Source organism: Orycteropus afer, unplaced genomic scaffold, assembly GCF_000298275.1.
Source record: "Orycteropus afer afer isolate SDZICR_OR568_19922 unplaced genomic scaffold, OryAfe1.0 scaffold00127, whole genome shotgun sequence".
Taxonomy (NCBI): Eukaryota; Metazoa; Chordata; class Mammalia; order Tubulidentata; family Orycteropodidae; genus Orycteropus; species Orycteropus afer.
The window spans coordinates 2,602,155-2,626,206 of record NW_006921714.1 but is presented as its reverse complement, the minus strand read 5'-3'; the positions used below and the strand labels follow the sequence as shown (position 1 = coordinate 2,626,206).

General features: G+C 43.8%; 1 protein-coding gene across 1 annotated transcript in view; it reads left to right on the top strand.

The window, feature by feature from the left end:
• The window catches only part of RPS6KA5 (ribosomal protein S6 kinase A5), a 263,424-nt gene that overhangs the window by 234,460 nt on the left and 4,912 nt on the right, over positions 1-24,052 (top strand). The window contains exons 9-16 of the mRNA XM_007944489.1: positions 3,646-3,807; positions 4,974-5,099; positions 5,673-5,806; positions 6,497-6,590; positions 9,768-9,938; positions 15,410-15,601; positions 21,626-21,785; positions 23,549-23,712. Coding sequence (XP_007942680.1) covers positions 3,646-3,807; positions 4,974-5,099; positions 5,673-5,806; positions 6,497-6,590; positions 9,768-9,938; positions 15,410-15,601; positions 21,626-21,785; positions 23,549-23,712 — 1,203 coding nt within the window. The remainder of the gene's footprint in view (positions 1-3,645; positions 3,808-4,973; positions 5,100-5,672; positions 5,807-6,496; positions 6,591-9,767; positions 9,939-15,409; positions 15,602-21,625; positions 21,786-23,548; positions 23,713-24,052) is intronic.

The following is a 24,052-nucleotide window of genomic DNA, read 5'->3' as shown; positions in this document are numbered from 1 at the left end:
GTTCAAACCCACCAGCCACTCCTCGGAAGGAAGACTGAGCAATCTACTTCCGTAGTGATACTGCCTCAGCAACCCAAGGAGGGGTCACTATGAGTTGGGGCCGACTCGATGGCACAAAACAACAACAACACTTGGTCAGAGGCTCTCGGCATTGGTTGCTGTTGATGGCTCAGGACTTAGGCAGATGAACTAAGACTTTTACTTTGTTATGCTTCCTGCTCCTCTCTCTTTATGAGCTATTCCTGCCACTGTGTATCCCCTTTTTAAATAGTAATTGCTGCTTTTCCTGCAGAAATTGTAGAAAATTCAAATCTCCCTGTTTTTTCAGAAAGGGATCAGTGTAGGAGATCCTGGATAGAGTAGGAGAAAAATGTGAAACAAAACTCAAAATCACAAAAAAGACCAGGCTTACTGGTTGATAGAGACTGGTAAAACCCCCAAGACTATGGCCCTTAGTCACCCTTTGGGCCTGAATTGAACTCTCTCCCATGGCTTCCAGCCAAACAATAGTCAGGTGTGTAAGGTGAACATTTACACCAGGTAGGTACACTCCTTAGAACAGTCAACCGTGGGAGATCAGAAGGGCAGCATTTGCACAGGGAGATAGCTCAGGGGGCGGGAATGCATAGGAAAGAAGGACACAGGGAAAGGGTGACCACAGGGAGGAAGGGCAGAGAGCTGCTACATTATGGGGATTGTAGTCAATGTCATTAGACAAGGTATGCGTGGACTGTTAGATGGAAAAGGAATTTGCTCTGTAAACTTTCACCCAGATCACAACAAAAATTTTTTAAATCCCAAAACTCAATAATACCAGAATTACCGGTTGGATGGAGTCTGGTGAGACCCCCCAGTACTATGGCCCTGGAATACATTCTGAGCCTGGAATAACACTCACTCCCAGGGGCTGGCTCTCAGCCCAATAGTAAACAAGATGTACACACAGACCACTCAACCCAGGGCAACACTCCCTGGACTTGTGAACATGCCAGCGTGTCGCTCGTATTGGACATACTTCTCTTTTCTGTTTTCTTCAGATTGCTTAATACCTTCACTTTTTAAATGCCAGGAAACACTTTAGGAAGAACTAATAAGAATTCTACTTATAAAGGCCAAAATATTGTTTGTTTTCCTGAAATGGGGCTGATATGGGGAGGACCATAATGATACTGAGTGTTCTGCACACTCAGTGTTCTCCTGCTAACAGCAGGTTTCCGCCAGTGACCCCTTTCCTCTAGCAGCTTCTCTTCATGTCTGTGCAGTAGCCAGACACAAGTGATGTTCTGCTCATGGAAATCATTACAGCCACAAAGAAGGAAACTGACTAGAAAGTCAAGATCAGTCTGTTCTAATCCTTACTCTTCCACCAGCTCGTCTTTTAGCGGAACAGTCCGCTCTTAGTCCTGCTCTTCCGTTTCCTTGTGTAATCAAATTAAAAGTTGAACTAAATGATCTCCAAAAACCCATTTAGCTGGAAAAGTTGAAGAGCTTTAACTTAATGAGTTTGTCTCCATTCCATCCACAAGGGGGCACAATGAAAACATTGTATGTTGATGAAACTTAACTGAGTTTTTTTTCAACCAAGAAATGGAGGTTTTCACATTGTGCCATCTCTGAACTCTGTACATCTTCCGATGGGCAGCACCTTGCTATTCTCATTGATGATAATGTTTTTTTCTTTCTTAATACTGCTTAAAATAATGACACGTTTTATAATCAATGATGCACATTTGAAGAAATATGGTTAATAGGATATCTGTAGGATTCAATCCAATAAGTATTACCTGAGGTGGGTTTGAGTAGCTAGAAGGAACATGAAACAGAACAGAAGGTTGGATTTGAATAATACAAGACTTAACAGTTATCCAGACAGTAAATGGCTGACAGGAGTGGCAGGAGCCTGGAAGGGCCTGGAGGACATCAGAGACAGAGTTGAAAAGGCTTGAACATAACCGAATGAGAAGAGAGTGATTACATCGGTTTGATGGTCGGCACCATTTAAGGTTACATACGTGGTTTATAGTGAATTAGGATATTTTCCGTTTTTCCAGATGAGCAGGAGGAAAGGCAAGTACGGCGGAGAGCTCAGTAACGTTGCTTCCAGAAGACAGGAGCTTCGTAGAGTCGGTATCCAGAGCCGGACCAGAAATCCAGAGCACTGCCGTCGAGTCGGGCAGACTCACAGTGGCCCCGCCTTGCATTTCCGAGGCGGCCTCTCTACAGGAGATTGCCCAGTCTTCCTTCCAAGGAGTAGCTGGTGGGTTTGAACCACCGGCCTTCTAGTTAGGAGTCAAATGCCTTAGGCACTATGCCACCAGTGTTTTAAAGCCATTTATTGCTTATTTTTTTTAACTTACCACCATCCTCATGAATCTCAGGACAACAGTATTTTTTTCTTTTGAGTTCTCTAAGGGCAAGTTAGGGTGTTTGGTGTACCTCCAGAGGACACCAGATCCCACACTGATGTAAAGCCATACATTCTCCACGTCACAGAGTGGACGGGGCCCGTAAGCTGCAGTTAGAAAACGTGCTAACACTTGGATGCATTTGAATTGTGATATTGGTGAAGAATATTGAATATACCATGGATTTCCAGAAGAACAAACAAATCTGTCTTGGAAGAAGTACAGCCAGGATGCTGCTTAGAAGCAAGGCTGGCAAGACTATCTCACATTCTTTGGACATAACAAGAAGGACCAGTCCCTGGAGAAGGACATCATGCTTGGTAAGGTAGAGAGTCAGCGGAAAATAAGAAGACCCTCAGTGGCATGGGTTGAAACAGTGGCTGTAACAGTGGACTCAAACATATGATTGTGAGGACGGCACAAGCCTGCGCAACATTATTCTGTTGTACATAAAGCTCACTGTGGTCAAGTCAATTCTGACTCATAGCGACCCCTCCTTGGGTTTCCGAGGTGGTATCTGTATGGAAGGAGAGTCTTCCTTCCGAGGAGTGGCTGGTGGGTTTGAAGCGCCAGCCTTCTGGTTAGTAGTCAGATGCCTTAGGCACTATTCCACCAGAGCCCCTAACAACATCAGTCATTGATTTGAAATAGTGTCCTGTTCTTAGCCTTTCTGTCTTAGACTGGGCTGTTTAGAGTAGCAAAACCAGTAAAGTGTGTGTGTGTGTGTGTGTCGAGAGAGAGAGAGATTTCATGGAAGGAAATGGTTCACACTGTTGTGGAGGTTCCCAAGTCCTAAATCCGTGGGTCGGGCAGCAGGCTGCAGGCTTCTTCTGACTCATAGGGCTGCAGGAGCTGGCGAATCCCAAAATCTGCCGATCGGAAGGCAGGCCGCTGGCTCCTGTCCCAAGAACTGGAGGTCAGAGGGTAACATGTTGGATGCAGGATCGAGAGGGAGCAAGCTTTGCCAGAATATCCATATGCATTGGATGCAGGCCACATCCCCAAAGAAACTCCTCTTTCAGCTGATTGACTGCTCACAGCAGATCATAAAACGGAGGATGATTACATCATATTAAGAATCACTGAAAACCATGACCCAGCCAAGCTGACACATAACCTTAACCATCACACTTTCTTCCTGCTGATCAATTAAAGTCCTAAATGATAGTTGTTATTTTTCAGAAATATGTGTTCACTGTGTTAATTTCTCCTTTGTACCAATTTCCTTTCTCTGCTTCAGAAAATAAATTGGGATGATTTAGCTGCCAAAAAAGTGCCCGCACCATTTAAGCCAGTCATTCGAGATGAGTTAGACGTGAGTAACTTTGCTGAGGAGTTCACAGAGATGGACCCCACCTATTCCCCCGCAGCCCTGCCCCAGAGCTCGGAGAGGCTGTTCCAGGTAATCTCCTCAAGTGTGCACACATGCAGTGGCCATGTGTGCTTTGAAAGAAAGGCTTACTTATGTTAAAATGGTTTTCTGACAGCAAAGGAAAGGGTTCTCTACTCTTCTTATAGTTATTAAATGCAAAGATACTGCACATTGTTAACTGGACTAACTAGCAGATACTGTTTATGTCTTATTGTTTATACAAAACTGTTCATTTCATACCACAAGTTTTATTTTCTCAGGCTTTTTAATAGAAAATTCAGTACTAATTTTTGTTACCTTTGTTCATATAAAATGTTCCTTAGTTAATAAAGTGTTACCTAATTCTTTATCTTCCATGAATCCTCTTAACTGCTTTCCAACTATTAAAAAGCATTTAGAAAGGGTTTCATTTTTAGACAAGATTTATCAAGACTGTCCATTTTATCTCCATTTAAGATAAAATATTCTAACTATCAAATGGCCTCATACCTTCACTTCTTTGACTCCTCTAGGTGTAAGATTTTAGAATGGTCTCTTCTGGCCACTTTCTGTAGCACCACTGGCTGGCACAGGGCCAGGCACCTGGTAGATGCTAGAGAAATGTTTGTTGAATGAACAAGTGAACCTTCTAGCTTGAACTGATCACTCTTCGTACCGCTGTTGGTTCAGCACATCATGCCACCATTAGATGTTATTTCTTTTCTAAAATGTAATTTTAAATTTAATTCTGAAGAGGGAAAATAAGAGTCAAATAATTACTGAATTAGAAACTGTAATGAAACTTGCTGTTTTTCTAGTTTGAAAACTAGTAGCACTGGGCCATTTCATTTAATAACTATAGCTTTGTTGAGAAGATAGCTGTGTTTATAAGTGAACTTTTATCAGCAGCGCTAAAGGGTTACAGCTCTGAGTCATTTGGAGGTGGAATGCCGAGGAAGTGTTTTTCTCCCTTCATTTTGAATTGGCTTACTTCTGCCAGAAGATGGCATCATCTCCTTCTGAAAAGCATTTTGTACTGATAAGAAATGACCCTGCATTTTGAATTGAGTGTCAAATAAAATTAGATTCATCTCAACAAATATTTGTGGGCTTTCATTCTTTTCTCTTGATGTAAGGAAAGAAAATCGTCACATCTCGTCTGTGCCGAGCTGGAAGGGCTCACGCCCTCCCTCTGCACTGTCTTGTTTCCTCTGTAGGGCTATTCCTTTGTTGCCCCCTCCATCCTCTTCAAGCGTAATGCAGCCGTCACAGATCCCTTTCAGTTTCACGTGGGAGTGGAACGTCCTGGAATGACAAATGTTGCCAGGAGTGCCATGATGAAGGTACGCAGATGTGGCTACTTAAATGGCACACTTACGGTTTTCAGGAATGTTTAAATGCCAATGCTAATTAATTAACCTCCTCCAGTCTATAAAAAAGAGCTCTGGTAGCATAGTGCCTAAGGCACTTGACTGCTAACCAGAAGGCTGGCGGTTCAAACCCACCAGCCACTCCTCGGAAGGAAGATTGGGCAATCTACTTCCGTAGTGATACTGTCTCGGAAACCCAAGGAGGGGTCACTGTGAGTCGGAGATGACTCGACGGCACATAACAACAACAACAATATAAAGGCAAACTTAGTAGACAGCATTCAGCTGAAATACAGTTTTAAAAAGTAAATCAGTGGCAATAGCAGTGGTTGCCCTGGAGGACTGTTAACTTCAGTGGGGCTCCTCTCTACACAGAGTACTGCTGCGTACCTTAGATAAACGATACAGAGGAAAATACAAAGGAGCTAAGAGACAAATTTTGGAAGATTATAAATTTATTCAATTCATACTTAGTGATGTTGATAGCTTTCTATTACCCTGCCATTTTCTGTTCTCCTAAGTTAAATGATGTGACTTTCTTAACAGGACTCTCCATTCTACCAACACTATGACCTCGATCTGAAGGACAGACCATTGGGAGAAGGCAGCTTTTCAATTTGCCGAAAGTGCACACACAAAAAAAGTAACCAAGCGTTTGCAGTCAAAATAATCAGCAAAAGGTATCATGACCATTTATGGTAGTGCTCCTTGTATATTTGTGCTAGTCTGAATTATGTGAATGAGGATATTTGTTTAAAAGGAAATCAACAGTATATGTTAAGGCTCTTTACCCATTACCCATGGATTAGCCACTTGGCCCATCAGATGAGGCCTTACATTCTTAGCAGTAATGGATACGCTCGGATCGAGGGATGCATTTTAGGCCTAAGTCGTGGTGTGATGTGCTTTGGGGTTCATTATGAGCAAGCTTCGTTGGGGCAGTGCTGTGTCCTCAGACTTGCTTAGTGAGTTCAGCAGCTGTTGGCCATTCATGTTAGTGTATGTTTGGAACACTTTTCTTTGAAATTACTTAGCAAGCTCCTGGTAACCTCGAGAGCTGGGTAGTTTTCTGTTTTATTTTCTTTTGGTAACCGATTAGTAACACTGTGATTGTGTCCTCTTAGTACCACATAATCTGGCAAGTAGAACATCCATTTCTTCATGACTGGCTCTTTTCTGACTCAGATGCAGTCATTTTCCCCAGGATAATGCATTACTTGTTCTGGTGGGTAGAATGATTCATTACTTTCATGGAAACCGCCTTCTGATATTTGACACTTATATTCTGAAAGCACTGTAAATAAAACCAGAGCTAGGCTTGGGGCAATGCTGACAGAGGTGATACACAGGCTAACTGCTTCACCTTGCAGGATGGAAGCCAATACGCAGAAAGAAATCACAGCCCTGAAACTCTGTGAAGGGCACCCCAACATCGTGAAGCTGCATGAAGTTTTCCATGATCAGGTAGCACCCTTTTTCCTGTGTGCCCTAATTCACGTTCAAGATTCCACACATGACGTGCAAGGAGGGCAGTGGGCAGGAGCTTGACGGCACCGTGCTCGCTGCCACGTCGGCTGCTGCCCGCCGTTGCTTCGTTTCCGGGCCGCTCGGCGCCAGTGTCCGTCTGCAGGTTCAGCTTCCAGTGCGCCTTCTCCTTCTAACCTAATCCGGCTCTTCGGCCCAATTCCTGCTAGCTGAAAGCAAAGAGGAGCCGAAAGACAAGGCTACTCGCCTTTCACCTCCTTCTTCCCAGTGCCAAATTCTTCTCAGACCTAGGCCAGCTCACTGCTCCCCACGGGAGCCTAGCGCAGAGGCATATATCTTCGGATGTGGGGAGGACACCTTTGGGGTCAGGTCCTTGTCTCCCCCGGCCCCTCCCATGGCAGAAATGTTCCACTTCAGTTTTCTCCACTTCCCCCAGCCCCCAGCCTGCATGGAATGACACAGTCCTGCTCATGACAATGTGCTAGGCACAAGGGCTAAAACCTAGTGTGGTTGTGGTGTGCCTTAATTTTACCATGAGCAAATTGAGATGCAGAAGGGTCATGAGACTTGCCCGGGGTCACACAGCAAGTTCGTAAAAATCTAATAGGGAGAAGCTGGTCTCAATTCTAGGCTCTCTTCACTGTGTTGCTGACCTAGGATAGCTGCAGCCTGCTTCATTGAACGCAGCCGCGTTGAAATCTCCCAGAGTACCATGACTGGGAATGAGCCGTCACTATGAAAACAGGCAGAAACAGCAGCAGCATCGTAATTATGAGTGCTGCCTCTTGTTAGTGCATTCCTCGTGATCCAGGTACCATACCAGTCACTCTACACGTACCACCTTACTCAGTCCCTATAGTAACCCTAAGGATCTCTGGTGGCACAGTGGTTAAGCACTTGGCTGCTAACTGAAAAGTCAGCGGTTCTGACCCAGCAGCCACTCCTCCGGAGAAAAGACCCGGCCACTGCTAGGATAATGATTACAGCCTAGGAAACCCTGTGGAGCAGATCATGCTCATAGGGTCACTGCGTCGGAATGTACTCGGTGACACACAACAGTGTATTAACGCTATGAGAGAGAAAACGGGACTCACGGAAGTAAGAGAGGCCCATAGCTTATATGTTGTGACGCTGGCATCTGATCCTACGCAGTGCACCTTCAGAGCCCCAGCTTGGAATGCCACTGTTGTCCTGCCTTGGGGAGAGAGAAACAAGGCCTGGTTTTGCTATCAGGAAAGTGAGCACCCAAAAGTGACATCATCCTCTTTCTCTTTGGCTCTTATAGTCAGAAAAGGAATGCCATTGAAGGGAGAGGGAGGGGAAGACCCCTCTGCTGGCCCCTCTGTGGTCTCCCACCCCATTGAGCTACTCAACTCTAGTGGAGGAAGTGAGTCCCTTCCCATTAGAGGTGTTAAGAGGAGACTGGACAGTCTCTTGTTGAAGATGACATAGAGGAAATGCACCATCAACCCAAGGTCATAAGTAGCAGGATTTGCACTCAAATCCAGTGTTGATCTAAAAATCCAGTTGCCCTGCAGTCGATTCTGACTCATGGTGATGTCATGTGTTGGAATAGAACTCCACGGGGCGTTCAGTGACTGAGTTTTTGGAAGTCAGTCACCCAGGCTTTCTTCTGAACTTCCTCTGGGTGGACTGGAACCTCCAACCTTTCAGTTCACAGCCAAGTGTGTTAACTATTTGCCCCCCGGGGACTCCTTGCCACTAAAACCTAAGCTTTAAACCACTGTAGATACTGCCCTCCGTCTTTTAAAGCTCACTGGTCTGTGCCTGTAGCAGACTTTCAGTCTTGACTTTGTTTGCTGTTGTTGTTGTTGTTGTTGTTGTTTGCCGTCGAGTCGGCCCCGACTCATAGCGACCCCTCCTTGGGTTTCCGAGGCAGTATCACTACGGAAGTAGGATTGCCCAACCTTCCTTCCGAGGAGTGGCTGGTGGGTTTGAACCGCCAGCCTTCTGGTGAGCAGTCAAGTGCCTTAGGCACTATGCTACCAAAGATACTTGCCTGCTAACCAGAAGGCTGGCGGTTCAAACCCACCAGCCACTCCTCGGAAGGAAGGTTGGGCAATCCTACTTCCGTAGTGATACTGCCTCGGAAACCCAAGGAGGGGTCGCTATGAGTCGGGGCCGACTCGACGGCACATAACAACAACTTGTTTGCTGTAGAAACTCAAATTAGCTGATCTCTAGAGGCCCAAGAACAATTCTCTCATTAAAAGAGTTGCTCACTATTTATCGTTTGACCAACAGGTGCAGTTTTCGCTAATTCTGAAGGAAACATCTTGTTTGTTGAGTAATGTAGCACCTGAATCTGAGTGCTGTTTTGGTATCTTTTCATGATCCATCTGTATTCATTGGAGAGTTACTTTGCCCTTTGCTTTTCAATAGCTCTTACATTATTTTCTTCATGGAAATGCATGGAAAGCATATTAAGTATGTTGTTGTTGTTGTTATGTGCCGTTGAGTCGGACCTGACTCATAGCGACCCCTCCTTGGGTTTCTGAGGCAGTAGCATATGATTAAGTATATAACTCATGAAATAACCAATTAAGATAATGACATTGGGATCAAAAGCAATTATAAAAAAAAAAAAAAATAGTCACAACCACAGTGAACTACGGGTATTTGCCAATGGGTATTTCACAGGAAGCCTGAAACTGCTGTGTTGAACCTAACAGGAGGTTTCAAAATGACGTCATCAAACAATACCTTTTTCAAAAGGGAAATTTGCCATTAAATGGCCTTCTCAGGGGCAGTTGCCTCCTCCTCGGTCAGCCATCTTCAGCCATCTTCTGTCTTCGTTAGAGCAGGTGGTTTCACATTACTGCCTACAAAGGAAGATTATGAACGAGAGAGAGGGTTGGAGGGGAACAGAAAAGAAGGAATTAGGCAAGGAAGAGAGATACACAGCTTTCGCTGTGGTACTTGAAATCTTCCATGCCCGAGACAGAATTCTAAAAAAGCTGTGTTGTCCTCCAGCTCGCCTTTCTAAAATGCAGGCATTGCTTTTGATCACTTTAAAAAGGGACTATTCAGACTTATTGACGAAGGAGAATCGCTTTCTGATAGAGAAATATTTCCTACGTTAGCAGACCCTGCCCTTCACCAAGACCCCCTACCTGATTCCTTTTTCTTCCCTAGCTTCACACGTTTCTCGTGATGGAACTTCTGAACGGCGGGGAGCTGTTTGAGCGCATTAAGAAAAAGAAGCACTTCAGTGAGACGGAGGCCAGCTACATCATGCGGAGGCTTGTCTCAGCTGTGAGCCACATGCACGATGTAGGAGTGGTACACAGGGATTTGAAACCTGAGGTATAGAATCACACCGTCCCGTCAAATCCAGTCTGGCATCATTATCAGATACCCCCAGAATACGTGTGGGGTTTTGTTGTTGTTGTTGTTGTTAGTTTTAGGGCTTCCTGCTTATAGGTACTTGCAAATATCATATTTGGATATCATCTTGGTCTTTTTTCTTCTTCTGTTTCTGTCTAAAGTGAACATGTCTCTCTTTTTACCATCTTACCATCTTGAGGTTATATTTGTAAGTGTGAGAGCCTTTTATGGAAGAAATACTTTATGCAACAGTTGTAGACTAAAAATAACAATGGAAATTTTTGTAGCAGAAAATAATTTTCTTTCTAGATACACCATTTTAGAGGGTTTTTAAGAGCGATCTATTTTGAAAGCTTATTTTTCACATTTCTAATCAAATTGATTAGCTCATGAGTGGGGGGCATGTAATTCTGTCCTAAATATTTAAACAGAAAGAATTGTCTTGGTTTAATTAGTTATGCTGCCTTCACGTGTGTTTTTCTGTGCTTATGTACTGTAATATTTCTAGAACTATGTATTCTACAGAAGCAGCAGCTTTGGGCTCTTTCTTATTTTGCAAGCTAATAACAAAGGTTCTGACTCTAAAATGATCTCTTTTTTGTGTCAAAAATATGAAAACTCCTCCCTGTAAGAAAACCAGCAAATAATTATGAAAATTGAAAACTAGTAACCAAATTTTTATAAAAGGATAAGGAATCATCCTTTACCATATGCAGAATTATACATATTTCTTCTCCAAAATAGAATTTCATTTTTAATTACCATGTGATTATAATGCATTTGCAAGTACATATAAGAGGATAATTGACTTGTTGGTTCCTTATTTATTAGACCACAAAAGACTGTTTCTCCAAAAGCACCATTTTTGCCTTTTAATTAAATATCTTGGATTATTTAAAATGGGATTCTTTGCATTCAAATACAATTGATTTATTCTGTTAAAGTGTTGAAGCTTCTATGTATTTATTATGATCATTAATCATATTACTACCAATTAATCAACAATGAGTTGTTTTCTGAACTTGCAACTATAATAGCTGCCCCCCTGCTTCCTTCAGCATAGTTCTCACTTTCCTACTTCACACCCACTAACAATATGGCGCTCTGTGTATGGGAGATGGGCATCTATTTTTAAATGTGAAAGCACACCACTTAAATGTTTTCTTGATAGACAAGGAACAAACATGTAATTTCTTTAATTGATAGGATCTGCTCCATGACTGTATAGAATTCATTTTCACATGTTTTGTTCTTTGATAACTGGCCATCTGTCATCTCCTGAGTCTCGATGAGCCAACTGTCCTCTCCAGCAAAATTTAGATTCATCTTCCTACTGTACTAACAGGAAGGCACTGACACAGCTTAGTTCTTCTTCTTTGTTCTTCTCACTAGTCGTCTGAAACGAAGCAGAATCGTCAGATGATTTAGGATGTTCTACTACAAGGTACAGTCCTAAATCAAACCTTCAGTGGGAGATGTGAGGATGTACCTTTGTATTGACGTTTTTGTAACAAAGTAACTTTTGCCATGCCTTTTAAATGTCTCTTGTTTGGAAATTATATATATAAATTAGTCTCTTTCTCATTGATGTGGCATTTGAAGATTTGATTAGACATCGGTTGGTTGATACTTACTTGGCATTTATTTTCTGCATAGGCAAAATCCTAAGTTCTAGGTGAGAATCAGGTAAATTTAGAACCCCGATGACATTCTTGGTCAGCTGCTTTGTACTTTTCCAACTGGTTGGTTCTCATGCTGTTGAAAGAGAAAAAAAAAAAAAAAGATGAAGTTAGTCTCAGTAGAAGCCATTGAGCCGTCTCTAACACCCAGGAGGGGGATCAAAGTCACCAAAATAGAAGTAATGTCGTGTCCCCTCCTTTCCTCCATTTCTTCCACTTCAAGGACACTTCATCAGCCTTAATATAGAATAAACTCAAGTCATTCCCACGACCTGGCAGGCTCAGTGCAGGGGGGCCACGTGAGCCTCACCCATTCTTCGTACGTTGCATAGTGCCCTGCATGTGGAGGGGCTCAGGTGTCATTTGCTAAAAGACTCGTCCCAACCACACTACAGTTGTGATAAAGCCTGGCATCCATAGCAAATTCAGGATTAAACAGCATTTGATAGAAACTTTAGAAGACTTCTCAGTTAATTTTTTTTGCCCTTCTTTGCTCTTTCCTCCCACTCTATTGATTTTTAATTTCTAAATGGAAGGCTCAGAAGATTTTTCTTCTTTGTATCAGTGAAGTCTTCTATGATGTCTTTTATTTCAGTTAAAATAGTACTAACCAATCAAATAACATTTGAGAGCTAGTTAATGACTTAATGAACATCAAGACAGCAGATTTTGTTAACATTTCTAAAGACAATATAATCAGACCCAATACCGTGGGTACTAGCTTAGTGTATTGATGAAATCTATTCATTCATCAGGTACCAAATCAAAACCCACTGCCATCAAGTTGATCCCAACGCATCACCACTCTGTACAACAGAGGAGAACTGCCCCACAGGGTTTTCAAGGCTGTAAATCTTTACAGAAGCAGACTGCCTCATCTTTCTCCCGTGGAGCAGCTAGTGGGTTAGAACTGCTGACCTTCTGGTTAGCAGCCAAATGCTTTAACCACTGCACCTCCAAATCTCTTTATTCATAAGTACAGTTATTAAGCATGTGGTAAATGCAAAAGTAGTGTTTGTTGTTGTTGTTATGTGTCATGGTGTCGGACCCGACTCATAGGGACTGCTTCTTGAGTGAGGCGGTATCACGACGGAAGTAGATTGCCCAACCTTCCTTCCAAGGAGTGGCTGATGGGTTTGAACCACCAGCCTTCAGGTTAGCGGTTAAGTGGCTTAGACAGTATGCTACCAGAGCTCCCTGTGTAAAGCCTTAGCAGTCTCAAAGCTTTGGTGGATGAATGATTCAAAATAAAGATGTTTTCTGAATAACTGAGGGATAATATTGCCTTTTTGTAAATTGTGGTTTGGGTGAAAGTTTACAAAGCAAATTAATTTTCCATACACATTTTGTTTCATGATATTGATTGCAGTTCCCATAATGTAACAGCTCTCTTCCTGCTTCCGCCCAGGAGTTCCTTTCTTCCTGTATCCTTCTTTCCTATGCATTCCTGTCCTTCCTGAGCAGATACTGCCCTTCTGATCTTCCATGGTTGATCGTTCTAAGGAGTGCACTTACCTGGTGTAAGTGTTCATCTTCATGCCTGTTGATTGTTTGGCTGGAAGCCACAGGAGTGAGTTCAGTTCCAGGCCTGAAGGGTAACTAGGGGCCATAGTCTCAGAGGTTTCACCAGGGTCTATCAGACCAGTGAAGGATAATATCTTTAAGCACAAAAAATGTTTTAAGTATTAACTGTTTTAGAGGAAATATTTCTGAAATGTAATGCATATCTCCATATCTTCTTTAATAGACATACTAGGTGTTATATAACTTGTTCTGACATCAATTAATGAACAAATACTTAGCAAGCACCTACTGTGTGACTCTCTCTGTGCCGGGCCTTGGCAATACAGTCATATATTGGTAAACACAGTCCCTGCCCTCATGGAACTATGGTCTAAAGGGGGACAAAGGCATTGAACTAGTAATACTGGGAGGCGTAGGGTAGGATCTCTAAATGAGGAGTAGGTGTGTGTGAGCTCAGTGGGGAGGGAGGTTGGTTGAAGAAGTAGAGGCCAAATTTAAGTAGAGGAAAACATCTAGACAAATGCTCTGCCATCAGACGAGGCATGGAGCACTTGAAAAATCTTTCCCATGCCCTTACAAAATTGAAATAAGAACAGTTAATGCAGAGAGCAACACTGTACAGACATCCAGCCCCACACGCTCCCCATCAAAGCTCTGCATAAATCCAAATGCCGATACACAGATAGATGTTGTTAGGTGCCATCAAGTCAGCTTTGACTCATCGCCATGTACAACAGAACAAAACACTGCACCAGCCTCACAATCCTTGCTGTACTTGAGCCCATCGTTGCAGCCACTATATCAGCCCATCTCACTGAGGGTCTTCCCCTTTCTCACTGACCCTCCACTTTACCATCATATCCTTCCCCAGGGAATGACCCCTTCTGAAAATATGACCCAAAGTAGGTGAGACGATGTCTGGCCATTCTCACTTCCAAGGAACATTCTGGCTACACTTCTAGGACAGATTTGTTCATTCTTCTGGCAGTCCACGGTACTTTCAGTATTCTTTGCCAGCACCACAACTCAAAAGCATCAGTTCTTCATCTTCCTTATTCACTGTCCAGCTTTCACACACATATGACGCGATTGGGTTAGGCACACCTGAGTCTTCACAGTGACATCTTTGCTTCTAAACCCTTTAAAAAGGTCTTTGGCAACAGATTTGCCCAGTAAAATACAATGTCTGATTTCTTGACTGCTGCTTCCATAGATGTTGATTGTGGATCCAGGTAATACGAAGTCTTTGACAACTTCAGTCTTTTCTCCATTTATCGTGATGCTGCTTATTGGTCCAGTTGTGAGAATTTTTGTTTTCTTTATGTTGAGGTATAATCTGTACTGCTGACTGTAGTCTTTAATCTTCATCGGTAAATGCTTCAAGTCATTCTCACTTTCAGCAAGCAAGCTTTTGTCGTCTGCATATTGCAAGTTGTTAATGAGTCTTCCTCTAATGCTGATGCCACGTTCTTCATGTCGTCCAGCTTCTTGGACTATTTGCTCAGCATACAGATTGAATAAGTATAGTGAAAGGCTACAAGCCTGATGCACAACCTTCCTGATTTTAAACCATGCACTATCCCCTTGTTCTGTTTGAACGAAAGCTTCCTGCTCTATGTAAAGGTTCTTCATGAGTACAATTAAGTGTTCTGGAATTCCCATTCTTCTCAATGTTATCTGTAATTTGTTATGATCCACACAATTGAATACTCTTGCATAGTCCATAAAACACAGATAAACATCCTTCTAGTATTCTTTGCTTTCAGCCAAGATCCATCTGACATCAGCAATGATACCCCTCATTCCACGACCTCTTCTGAATCCAACTCTGGAAGTTCTCTGTCAATATACTGCTGCAACCATTTTTGAATTATCTTCAGCAAGATTTTACTTGCATGTGATATTAATGATACTGTTTGATAATTTCCACATTGTGTGGAGTCACCTTACTTTGGGATGGGTACAAATATGAATCTCTTCCAGTCAGTTGGCCAGGTAGCTGTCTTCCAAATTTCTTGGCATGGATGAATAAGTGCCCCCAGTACGGCACTTGTTTCTTGAAACATCTCAGTGGTATTCCATCAGTTCCTGGAGCCTTGTTTTTCACCAGTTCCTTCAGTGCAGCTTCACCTTCCTCCTTCAATACCGCTGGTTCCTGAATACAGATAGATAGTGTTACATAAGTGGCATCACCAAATTTTGTGACATTTTATTGAACAATCTAATGTAAGTGTGTGTATCTTGCAGAATTTATTGTTCACTGATGAAAATGACAATTTGGAAATCAAAGTCATTGACTTTGGATTTGCACGCTTAAAGCCGCCCGATAACCAGCCTCTGAAGACGCCGTGCTTCAGCCTTCACTACGCTGCCCCCGAGCTCTTGAACCACAATGGCTATGATGAGTCCTGCGACCTCTGGAGCCTGGGTGTCGTCCTGGTGAGTCCCTTCAGCAGAGCCCTTGGACCTGCGTGCTTATTTGCCACCTATGCTCTTAGCTCTCCTTGCTGTTTTTCTTAAACTCATGAAAAAGTTGGTGGATTGATTTCATTTTTGTGCAGCCAGCTAAAGGCCTGATCAGAGAATATTTCCCTGTCTTAAAAGTTACATTGGGAAAATCTAAGAATTTTTATTTGAGTTTATATTGTAAATATTTAAGGTAGCTGCATTTTATGTAAATAAAAGAATTCTATATTGGGTTTTTTTTTTTTTAAATGAACAACTATAGTTTATTTTCAAAAGCTGTGCATATTATACTGAATATAACATGAAAATAACTAAGGGGGTCATTAATAGAAACACATTTGCAAACTATTCTGTGAGGATTTCTGACTAAAAATATAAATCAACAAATTAGTAGGAAAATTTAGAAATAATTGTAATAACTTATTGATGTAAAAATCATGGTGAGCATGCTTTTCACAAAGTGTCCTTGGCTGCCATGATCGAAACAGCACGTTAAGCTGGAAAAATCCAGGCTATGTGTTTTATTGTTTTTCATTTTCTCTGTGCCTTCTTAGAGTTATGCTCACCTTGTAGACTTATCTACTGTTTGACTGAAAATAGATCTACAGGATTGAGTTCTGTTGCACCTCCAAAGGGTGACAAGGGCCATAGTCTTGGGGGTTCCACCCATCAGTATTTGACCAGTAAGTCTGGTCTTCTTTATGATTTTTGAGTTTTGTTCTATATGTTTCTCCCACTCTGTCCAGGACCTTCCATTGTGATCCCTTGAAGAGCAGTCAGTAGTGCTCTAAGAGGCAGGCAGACACCAGGTAATTCTTCTGGTCTCAGGGACTTGGAGGCTGAGGTTCCCAGGGTACAGTAGTCCTTTGGACTAATTCTTTCCATATGTCTTTGATTTTCTTCACTGTTCTTTGCTCCAGATGGGGAGAGAGCAGTAGTTGCATCTTGGATGGCCATTCACACGCTTTTAAGACCTCAGTCTCTACTCACCAAAGCAGGATGTGGAACATTGTCTTGTGGGCTGTGTTGTGTCAATTGACCTTGATGGCCCCTGAGACTCAGTGACTCATTCCTTCAGGATTTTTCATCACGGCTGACAAGTTTTCATAACTTTGGCCCCTGCTCTACTGTGTTCACAGATATGTTTGCAGCATATGTGGACATATGTGGACATAAGCCCTGTCAAATCTGTTTTCAGGTATTAGTCCCACAAGATATTTGTCTGTTTATGTACTTTTTCTCAAAATATATGTTTGCTTTTTCTGCATATAATTTGTAATGCATGATCTTACATCATTTCAGACAATACAGAAAGATACAAGAAAGAAAAGAAACTCACCCGTCCTCTTCCCAGCTGGGATGGTGTCTGTGCACGCTCACTCTCCCTCCCTCCTCGTTGTCTGGGTGTGTCTGTGCATTACAGCTTCTGCCGACTTCTCCTCCCATCCATCTATGTCTGGGTTTTTAACAGCCAGTATTATAGTATACAGATGTTTAACCACTTTCTTAGTAATCTGCAGTTAGTATTGGTTTCTTCTTTTCAGTTTTTTACTGATTATCAACTACACAGTTGAACATGTTTTACGTGTTTGCATTTGTCTCATTGTTTCTTTAGGGGAGATTCCTGGGAGAAGGGTGTGCATATCTTAATTTTGACACATGAGCCTAGATTATTGTCTAGAGTGTTACACCAGGTTGTAAGTTCATCAGATCATGCGAGTTTGCTGGATACTAGCCAGCAGTTATGTTGATGATGTAAACTTATATCCCACTGGTCTTAAACTCAGCCTGCATTTTCTTGATGAATAGTCAGCGTGAGCATCTTTATATGTTTTGGAATATCTGTATTTTCTTTTTTTATGAATTGCTGTTTGTGCCCGTTTCCTATGGGGTTGTCATTCTTTTTCTTGTTTGAACTCCTCATTAAGTCCACTACTTTCATCCTTCGTCAGGACTGTTAGAAATGTTTTCCTGGTTTGTCACTTGTCTGTTCACGGCAATATGGGCTTTGACTTTTGCCTTCAGAGAGGTTTAAATGGAGATGCTCATTTCTCTCTTGTAGCAGAGGGGGTGTTATTTCTTTTCTTTATGGACCTGGCCTACCCCCAACCCAAGATTATAAAAATATTCTCCTAACTTTCTTCGGGAGCTCTGGTGGCATAGTGTCTAAGGTACTTGACTGCTAACCAGAAGGTTGCAGTTCAAACCCATCAGACACTCCTCAGAAGGAAGGTTGGGCAATCTACTTCCATAGTGATACTGCCTCGGAAACCCAAGGAGGGGTCACTGTGAGTTGGGTCTGACTCCACAGCACTTAGCAACAACAACAACAAACTTTCTTCTGAAATTTTTATATTTTACTGTCATACTTAATTTGTTACTCCATCTGGGATTTCTTTCAATGTCAGGTTTACCACCAAGGGCTAGTCACATGTCCCTGCAGGTTGTTACTTCTTTATTTTAAAGCTTCTTACAGATTTCATTTCACCAGCTTTAAGTCATGGTTAAAATTCCCAAACTGAACTTTCATATTTATGAATAATACTATTTTTAATAAAATTTTTTAAAATGACCTTCTGTAGGCTGGAGAGCTCTGTTTAAGGACTCACGTAGATGGCATTTCCAATAGGAGCACTGTCCTTAACAGTCTCAATAAAAAAGAGCCATTCACTTTCCGTGATGATTTAAGATTACTCATCTTGAAAGAGATCCCACTTTACATATAGGCCACTTATGACCATCACACTCTGAAAGGTTTTAAAAGACAGTCTTAGCCAAGCCAACATGTGTCGTAGAAGTTACGAAGGCCATACTGGGGAGTAACTTTGTGTAACAGCACGGTTAGAAGCACTGCTCCCTCTAACTGCCGGATATTTAAGACAAACTGGGGACAAAGGACAGGTGAAATGATGCCCCAGGAGTTCAGTCAGTGACATCCAGAATATGAGGAAATTCTACAGGAAAAACACGCCAGTGTTTCCAGCAAATAGACTCTAAGGGCAGATGGCATGGGAAGTGATGAGAAGACACTTAGGAGACAGTGTGTTTGCATCTTATTTGAATCCTAATTCAAACACACTCTTTTGTATAGCTGCTGTTACGGTGTATACACAGTGTGTACACACAGTTAGGGAAGTTTGAACGTTGCTTGGATATCGGGTGATGTCAGCAGTCACTGCTAATTGTTTAGATGCGAAGCTGTTTCTTGTCAGGTCTGCTCCGTGGCTCTTGTATTGGAGTTTCTCAAAACTCCCCCAGCATCCTCATCCTTCACAGGCCTCCGGTACAGTTGGATCTCCTGCATCCTGTGGTCCACCTGGCAGGACATCTTAGACCTGCAGCAGAGCCCTCTCTGCTCTGCACCCCCCAGGAAACCAGCAGCCTTCCAAGTCCCTCAGCACGTGGGTTGGGCAGTATCCTCAAGTGTGATGTATGCTGCCTCCATATTCCAAAGAGGCCCACTAAGTGCTATGCCTCTTCCTTAGTGGTACTAGGTACAGTAGTTTGTCGTTAGAGGGGAATGTCTCAGTACACACCTGACCACTGGAGCCCTAAAATTGATCAGTGTGACAGTCCCTGACCCTTGGTGGTATTTGTCTCCCACCCTCTGACAGTGTGTGGCTTGTAAAGCATCTAGGATGCCTACCGGGTCCTCCTCACCAGGTCGCATTTCGTGAAGCCATCAGTGTGGAGAAGACTGTGTGGTCTTCACAGTGTCCACATGATTGTGTTGCTGTAGACTCTTACAACACAGAGCAGGAACGTTAACTGTGGTCCTGAGGCAGCACTGTGAATGGTGCCCCTGGCCTGTGAAGCCTTCCTGCTTTGGTCCTTCCTGTTGATGGAGTCCAGGAGAATACTGGATTCAGAGGTGCCTGCAGGGCCAGCAGCTGTGGTGACTTGTCCCACCATTTAGCCAGGTCCTGCAGTTACTGAGCACTGCTGCCGCTCCCCACTCCCTCCATTCCTTCTCCTCAGGGATCGTGCTCACTAATTTTGTCATTGCACATGAACTTTTACTTTAGACCCCGGGGACCCAGGCTGAGAGAGGTGGCACCAGCAGTGGCCCAGAAAGCAGACCTTTAGGAAGGGGTTCTGAAGTTGGATTATTCACTGTTCTGACACCCCACTTTCTACCAGGAATGGGGTCCCTGTTGCTGTCCAGCCAGAGAAAGGAGGGAGGGACCAGCAAAGTGAGGCAGGGATGGAGGATAGGTGTCTTACTGAGCAGGCCAGCTTGTTACCAAGCACAGCAGCTGCCGCGTCCCCTGGGACCATCTTCAAAGAGCTCGCATAGCCTGCTAGTCTCAGTCAGCTGAGGGGTCAGGGGAAGAAGTTATCTGCTGCCTTCAGCTCCCTTGATAAGAAGTTTGCCCCAGAGTAAGTTCATGTACTCCTGGCTTATGTGGGGGGCGGGGATTGCTGAAGGTGCCCTTGGGCATCTCTCACCTCTGTGGCAGCCAGGAAACCTCAGAGCAGGCAGAAAGACACCTGCAGAGTAGACATGAAGCAGGTATGAGGTGAGGCGCAGTCGGCCTTAGGAGGAAGTTGATTGCTGTCTGGATAGCAGGGCCCCAGAGCCAGGTGAGGGTCAGAGGATGTGAGGGGAGGTGATGCTTCACAGGTATCTTGGGCAAATGATTAGGAAGCTCTTGACTAAGAAGACATGTGGTGCATCACCATGCAGTAATAAAGAGGAGTAAAAAAGCACCATTGCAGTGCCAAGCACGAACCCCCACAAACGGTACTGAGTAAGAAAAGCCAGACAGAATACCTGCCGTCAGCTTCCACTCATGTGAAGTTCAAACCAGGCAAACCCAGCATCAGAAGTCAGGAGAAAGGTACCGTCTGGGGCAGGAGGGGAGCAGTGGGTGCTGGCAGCGTTGTTTGTTGATTTGGACACTGGCTACACGTGCTACTTTGTGAAAAGTCACTAAGCTCTGTACTGACAGAGATAAGAGGTGCAGGGAGAAGAAGGCAAAAGGCTGTGTCCTTAGGGGTGTAGGGTTCCATGCAGGGGACTGAGAGTGCCTCACCCCCACAGGACCCCTAAGAAATGTGACCCCCTACAAGGACCTCTAAAGGAAAGAGAATGGCTGTGGGCGATCAAGCAGGGGATGGATGTCGGGATGATCTTGTTAGGTTCTGAAAGGTCACAACATTCTAAGGATTAATGAAACCAGTGTGGATGTGTTGTCACACACATGGAGGTTAGACTGGACTCATGCCCACACCCTGCCACAGACACACAGGGCAACACGGGCAAATCACCAAGCCTTTCTGCATCCCAGCATTCTTTTTGGGAAAGTGGTGATAATAGCACTACCTAACTCCTGGGGCCGTTTGGAGAATTAAATCAAGTAATAGCATCAGAGTGCTTAGGATAGACCTGGCATACAGCAAACAGTTGATAAATACTAGCTCTTACTTTTCTTAGGACCACTACATACTTCTTTCTGGCTGGAGCTTGGACAGGTTACTAAGGAACTGATACTCAGTTTTCTCATCTGTAGAATGGTGATTATATTATGTCACTCCCAGGGTTATGAGAAAAATAAAATGAAAATAGGGATAATGGCAAACAAAGTAGAAAGGCCTAAATTAGAAAGTTTAGAGTGTCTAACTAACCTGGTGGTATGTCCTGGGGAGAAAATGTGTGGGATCAGGTAGGAAAAACTAGTCTATAAGGGGTTTTACTGCCTTTCAGTCCTCTGTTAACCATTATTTTTTCTGAAGCAGTTGGACCATCTTTGCAGCTCCTCTCGCTCGGCCTATAGCTATACAGATCTTCTTAAATCGATGCCACAGTCAGCCATGCCATTCATCTATAGGTTTCTGAAATGTGCTGATTGCTTCAGTAATAGAGGTCAAATAATCAGTTCAACTCAGTAATACTAGTAACATTCGGTAAATCATGCCAACGAAATTAGTAATAAGATCATTAGAGTACCTTTGAAAGGTGACGGTCATTCTGGTTTGTGACTTTTTTCCTGACAGTACACAATGCTATCAGGACAGGTCCCATTCCAGTCTCATGACAGAAGTTTGACATGTACCAGCGCAGTGGAAATCATGAAGAAAATCAAGAAGGGAGATTTCTCCTTTGAAGGAGAGGCTTGGAAGAATGTGTCCCAAGAGGCTAAAGATCTGATTCAAGGTAAGACTCCCGGGAAATGTTGCATTTTATATGATGTATTGATTGAAGTGGAATCATACCCGTTACACGTACGTTGGTTAACTACCTCAAGAATTTCTGTAGGTTCTGAAAGGTTTCCAGGCTCCTCTCCTTCCACCTTACTTTCTTCTTACTGGAACATGCTCCCTTCTTAGTCTGACCTACATCTGCAGCCCTGGCATCTCCAATCCAATGCATCCAAACTAACCTGTACTTTCTTCCTCCTGTCTCTCCTGTTTTGGACGGTGGCACAGCCAAGACAGGACATGGGCACAGGCCTGCATGTCCTTCTGGGCGCCTGCACACTCTTCGCCTTCTTCAGCCGTCACTAGGTCCTGCAGGCTCAGGGTCCAGAGTATCCCTTGAGCTCTGCCTTCTCCCCATTCAACATGGCTGTTGCCTTAGTTCTTGTTATCATCTCTTTCTTAAAATCCTGCAGTCCTTTCACCCTGCCTCACTTCCTCTGGTTTTACCTGTCTCCATCCTACACTCAATGGGCACAGTGACCTCTCTAATACCCAAATGTGGTCATGTCTCTTTTCTGTTACAAATCCCTCAGAGAATCTCTGTGGGCTGAATGCTCAGTGTAGTGTTCAGAGTCCAAGCCCTTCCTGACCTGGCCCATGTCTGCCTCTGCTTCCTCATCACATTTGCTCTGCCGCTGCACCGTTCTACACCTCCACACACATGTTAGGCTTTGGGTTCCTCCATGCCTTCACACATGCTCTTCCTAATCCCTGGAACACCCCTCTCCATCTGCTCGCCCTCCAGGACACGGCTTCCAGAAGCCTTGCAGGTGCCTCAGGGCCCGCTGGCACACTGTGTGTGCATTTTACTGCCGCGTGTACCCGCTGACACTGTAGTTATTGAGTGCTGGTCTGTTCCTCCCCATGGCTCCTCTTCAGGTCTCCACCCTCATAGCTCTATTGCCTTGCTACACCGCACTCCCCGGCACGTACAAGGTGCCACACTCCCCGGCATGTACAAGGTGCCACACTCCCCGGCATGTACAAGGTGCTTGGCTCACGTTTGTTACACAAATGAGGTCTATCTGGAACTCGTTGCCATTTGAAACTCACCAGGCCACCAGTGGGAGTCTTGTTTTGGGTGGTTATTTTCTTCTGGCTGAAAAGTCAGCATACCAAAATCAAAAACAAACCCCACTGCCTCTGAGTTGATTCCAGTTCATAGTGACCCTATAGGACAGAGTGGAACTGTCCTATAGAGTTTCCAACACTATAAGTTTATGGAAGCAGATGGCCATATCTTTCTCCTGTGGAGCAGCTTGGTGAGTTGGAACCTCTGACCTTTTGGTTAGCATCCGAGTGCTTTAACCACTGTGCCACCAAGATTCCTTCCCTTAGCATACCAAAACCAAACTTATTGCCGTCGAGTTGAATCTACTCATAGCGACCCTTCCTTGGTTATCCAAGGTGATATCACTATGGAAGTATATTGCCCAATCTTCCTTCCGAAGGTTAGCAGTCAAATCCTTAGGCACTGCACCATCAGAGCCCCTATTTAGCATACAGCCTCCTAGAAATAAGTTACTGTGGACTTTATCATTAACACTCAGTATTCACTAAGTGTTTAAATCTTTATGAAAATGTAATTATCTCTGTGGGAGGTTGAAGCCTTGTACACACCATCCTGTTGTGTGACCGTAATTGAGATTGATGTCTGAGGTTGAGTTTAAACTGTGTTGTAAGTGACAAATCATAAAATAGAAATATTTATTTTGCCAGGACTCCTCACAGTTGATCCAAATAAAAGACTCAAAATGTCTGGCTTGAGATACAATGAGTGGCTCCAAGATGGCAGTCAGCTGTCCTCCAACCCTCTGATGACACCAGACATTCTAGGGTCATCAGGAGCTGCTGTGCACACCTGTGTGAAAGCAACCTTCCACGTAAGCTCCTGTACTGTGCACCCGTGTGAATGTGACCCTCCACATGAGCCCTGTGTTCTGCACCCATGTGAACGTGACCCTCCACGTGAGCCCTGTGCTCTGCACCCGTGTGAACGTGACCTTCCACGTGACCCCTGTGCTCTGCACCCGTGTGAACGTGACCCTCCACGTGAGCCCTGTGCTCTGCACCCGTGTGAACGTGACCTTCCACGTGACCCCCTGTGCTCTGCACCCATGTGAACGTCACCTTCCACGTGAGCCCTGTGCTCCGCACCCGTGTGAACATGACCTTCCACGTGAGCCCTGTGCTCTGCACCCGTGTGAACGTGACCTTCCACGT